Source organism: Pleuronectes platessa, chromosome 4, assembly GCF_947347685.1.
Source record: "Pleuronectes platessa chromosome 4, fPlePla1.1, whole genome shotgun sequence".
Classification (NCBI taxonomy): Eukaryota; Metazoa; Chordata; class Actinopteri; order Pleuronectiformes; family Pleuronectidae; genus Pleuronectes; species Pleuronectes platessa.
The window spans coordinates 15,672,136-15,676,684 of record NC_070629.1 but is presented as its reverse complement, the minus strand read 5'-3'; the positions used below and the strand labels follow the sequence as shown (position 1 = coordinate 15,676,684).

General features: G+C 42.9%; 1 protein-coding gene across 1 annotated transcript in view; it reads left to right on the top strand.

Annotated features, from left to right (window-relative positions):
• The window catches only part of ccnh (cyclin H), a 4,796-nt gene extending 361 nt beyond the window's left edge, over positions 1-4,435 (top strand). Inside the window, exons 3-9 of the mRNA XM_053420738.1 lie at positions 95-168; positions 996-1,209; positions 1,351-1,514; positions 1,863-1,933; positions 2,063-2,168; positions 4,088-4,151; positions 4,247-4,435. Coding sequence (XP_053276713.1) covers positions 95-168; positions 996-1,209; positions 1,351-1,514; positions 1,863-1,933; positions 2,063-2,168; positions 4,088-4,151; positions 4,247-4,276 — 723 coding nt within the window. The 3' untranslated portion in view covers positions 4,277-4,435. The remainder of the gene's footprint in view (positions 1-94; positions 169-995; positions 1,210-1,350; positions 1,515-1,862; positions 1,934-2,062; positions 2,169-4,087; positions 4,152-4,246) is intronic.
• Positions 4,436-4,549: the final 114 nt, after the last annotated feature.

Here is a 4,549-nt window from a genome sequence, read left to right as displayed (position 1 = left end):
TGTGTGTTCGTCATCTTCATCTCCATCAGAACAGTGTGACCTCAGAGGACATGAAGAAAACATGTGTGTGTTTGTGTGTGTGTCACCTGTGCAGGGTACAGCCATCATGTACTTCAAAAGATTCTACATGAACAACTCCCTCATGGAGTACCACCCTCGGATCATCATGTGAGTAGTGCTGATCACGACAGAAGTGGAGGGAGGATTATATATGACAAAACAGTGACATAAGTCTGAGGGAGTTTAGTGTGTAAACATGATTTTATCTGCTTATCAATACTGGAAAAATAAGTGTTCAAGTATTTTTTATTTTCAAAAGGATAACAGATCAGCTGACACAGGCCTTTCACTGACACATCGGTATTAGCATTTATGTTTTTAATCTGAGAACTTTTATTTTACCGGATAAACAAAGCAGGAAAATGTGCGTTCAGATTTTAGGTAAAAAAAGTTCAATAAATTTGGTTGTGTTTTAATTTTTAATTATAGATATTTGTAACATAATTTACGGGTATACTAAAATGTCAAGCCTCATTTACATTTTTTGTCAGAAGGGTTTGATATCGATCTGTAACAAATTAATATCATTTTCTTTTAAATATTAACATTGGCCAATCTTTCTATACTCCCTGACATAAGAGTCTGCACCAGCCCTCACAAATCCATACAAGTGGAGCTCTACTTGTTATTTTACCCCATATACTCTATGTTGCTTTTAACCCAAGAACATAAAGTGATGCTGTCTAGTCTGTTAAACAGTTGAATATGACGCTGGCTAACGTATTTGATCCTCTCCCATTAATCCAGGCTGATCTCACTGTGGAATGAAGTATTAGACTTTACCTGTTTGACTAAAAGACAATGACTTCTTTAGGATTTGTAAAGAGTGGTGTTAATCCTTATAGAATCCTTTTTGCCATGTTAAATAATAATCTATTGTTCAAGCGTGTTTTTATCAAAATAGATCCTGTTCAAACTTCATCTTTTCACTGCAGGCTCACGTGTGCATACCTGTCCTGCAAGGTGGATGAGTTCAACGTGTCCAGCACCCAGTTTGTGGGGAACCTGGTGCAGGAGAGCCCAGCAGGACAGGAACGAGTCCTGGAGCAGATCCTGGAGTTCGAGCTGCTGCTAATCCAACAGCTCCACTTCCACCTGGTGGTCCACAACCCCTACAGGCCCATGGAGGGGCTGCTCATCGACATCAAGGTGGGTGGACCCCTGGAGAGCTTCAGCTGTCACGGCTGAGCGCACACACATTCGAAATTGCTAATCTAGCTCATCCAGCGGCTCAGATAATTGTTCATATCTCAAGGTAATTATTTCCCGTACATTAAATTCATCCCTCAGACGAGATACCCCACGCTGGAGAATCCAGAGTCACTGAGGAAGAATGCGGACGACTTCCTGACACAGGCGGCCATGACAGACGCAGGGCTGCTGTTCCCTCCGTCTCAAATCGCTCTGACAGCCATTCTGAACAGCGCCTCCAGAGCCAGTCTCAGCATGGAGAGGTGGGTCATTTGTGCTCATGTTGAAAGATGGAGCAATGATCACTTTGAAAGGAAATTATACAAAGTTCATTTTAACTTAAGGCTTTTATTTCCCATGGGTAAAAATAAGCAATTCATTTGTACCTTTATTTTTAAAGTGTTTAGTGCAAACAGCCACATTCAGATAATGTTACTTAGATTTGTTTCAAGTTATTTTGTTGCCTGTATAGAAGACCAGAGTCACTGTGATTTTTTAAAATAATATTTCTAACGTCCCAAGAACTGACTGTTTATTCCATTTATATGTAGACTAGGGCCTATCAGTTCAATTCAAGCCCAAACCAAGGTGTTGTGTTTTCTCATTTCCAGCTACCTGAACGAATGCCTGGGACTGAAAGGGGACAAAGAGTCTCTGTCGAAGATGTACGACTCAATGAGACGTGAGTAAGCTCCACCTTCCATCTGACACCACAGGATGGCGACATTGAGCTATTATTTTATTGCCTAACATCCCAGGTCTGACGTGAGATTGCAAATCTTCTTTTATTTTTCTCTCTCTACCGCTCCAGGGATGAAAACCCTCCTGAAGAAGTATGAATTTCCCAAAGCGGAGCTGGTGAACGTTTGCAAACAGAAGCTGGAGAGGATTCACGCTGAATTTGGCATCTCAAGCAAGTAAGGAGACCTGTGACTTAAAGACAGACTCGTCTTTAATCTACCCCATTCGAAGTTTCACAGTGATATTATCATGGACAGACTTTCTTTCCTCCCTGCACAACAAAGGGATCAACTCCAGGTTTCTGTCGTATGTAGGAACAGTTTTATTTTAGCCAGGTCGTCGTATCTAAGATGCAAAAGGTTCAAGGTTCAGTATCAGGTAGAAAAATAAAAAGGAACACGTCATCATCAGCCGTATGAAAGACAGAACGGAAGAACAGCACACCACTCATTCCTGCCTTCATCGGCCATACCTTGAAGCACAGCTGATAATTGGTATTGCTGATGGAGACTTAATTTTTTTAGGCCTATTGGTTAATCGCGCGCTTGTGGCCAGTTGTCCGTTTACACTTGGTGAGGTCCGTGGTATCTTTGAGTGCAGCTACAGTAAAACAGTCTGGTAAACTCTTGAGCTCTGACAGGCACAGACTCTGCGGCTGTTTGAGTCATCAGGAGGCACGCGGGGGGGGGACGTGGATTGACTTCTCGGGATGGATATGAAAACAGACGTGCTGCGGTGAAACGCCACCCGTGATGGGGGGGGGGGGGGAAGTGACTGCAAACGCATGAAAGCTTAGGAGTTCAGGTGATGTTTGTCACAGCAGCATATACAGCATGTAGGCCCACACACTAGAGAAGCATCCATCAAGGTTAACACATGCACAGGAAAGGTTACACGTTATCTCCTAAAGACTCTTAGACTATCGCTCGCCGCTCTTCAGCTACATCATACAAAAACACCTTTTAATTTTTCTATACACGTCTAAGTATATATCAACATACGAAGCAGTTTATATATAAAAAACAAAAAAATGTAACAAGTGGTTCCAGTGCTGCGTGGTAGTTCATACACAAAGGTGGTTGGAAACGGTCGGAAGGAGGAGCTCATCGCAAACTCGGGGTGATGAGGGACGGGATGGCGTGAGGAGAGGAAGTTAAGGCTCGTGTCGTCTTGGAGAGAGGTGCCATGTTTAAAATTCCCTGATGACGGCAGAAAAACGCTACTTGAATGCTTTGGATCGCCTCCCCCTCTTTAATGTCTCCGAGTTTAGTCCAAGGAACGCAGCGGCTGACTGGAGTCTCGCCACCGATTCCTCCGGCTCCACGTCAGCCGCTACTCGTCAAACTTCTGAGGGAGGAGTGGCAGGCATAACAGGATTTAAAAAATAAATAAAAGTTCAGACATCTCTGCAGTTCACTGTAACTCAGGTCCATCTTCATGCTCGTGTGTGGCGAGGCTTCTCGTCAAACTTCAACAAACACTGTCGGTGTCTGAAGCATTTTGGAAATGGGCTTTGGAAGGACAGTTTTCAGATATGCAGCAAGTGTTTTTTTTCCCGTTGAACGGCCATATTGCGTCGGAACTGTCAGGAAATCGAGGCCACATGCTTATAAATACAAACTGACTTTAGTCTTCGGTCGTGCGGCAGAGAGGACTTCACTTTGGCTGGCTGTGTGGTCTGAGTGCCACAATCTGACTCTCAGGAGGACATCGGTTTAACTCACATTACCTGGATGGCAGCAGCCAGTGACATGATGGTGCACTCTGTCCTGTAAAATAGAGGGGAAGCGTTTGTAAAAGGCACAAATCACTGAATCATGGTCTATATTAGAATACTGATACTACACCTACGTGATTAACTAGTCTACATGAAATCAAAAATAGTAACAGGAAACTACTACTACTACTACTAATGATTATCATGGAGTGGACACTAGACACTCTAGAACTAAATGAGTGTTGATAATGGACTTCGAGGGGTTGGTCACAAACACTGAAAATATGGAACACAGTTCACCAGCAATTAGCTTGCAAGGACAACTTCACAGTTTTCTCCAATCTTCAAATCCTCAGTACAAATGTGTTTGTGTTGCAGCAAACGAAAGAGAGGATACGAAGAAGACGGCCACGTAGCTAAAGAAGCCCGTTTGGCAGAAGAGGTGAGAACATTTGCTCAACAGATACATTTGCTCCAGTGTTTATGGACTTTTAGTTACATTCTCCCTAAATGAGCTAAACCTCTGTTCCGTTCCAGGAGGAGTGGACAGATGAAGACCTGATCTGAGCTCCATGAGGCTATAGAATCATTAGCACTTTTCAACTTGAGCTGCCAATGACCAAAATGCAATGATGTACATGTCCTTTACTTTCCTACATGTCATTGCAGTAAATCTTTTGGGTTTACATTTGTTCTCCATTAAGAATAAAGATATTTTTCTACAAATTGTGTTTCTGTGGATTTCAGTCAGAATGGTGAACTATTCCTTTAAAAGTATCACATGGCACTGCGTGCATGTTTCTCCACCTTCGTCAGGGGACAATGAAGGACTCCGTAATC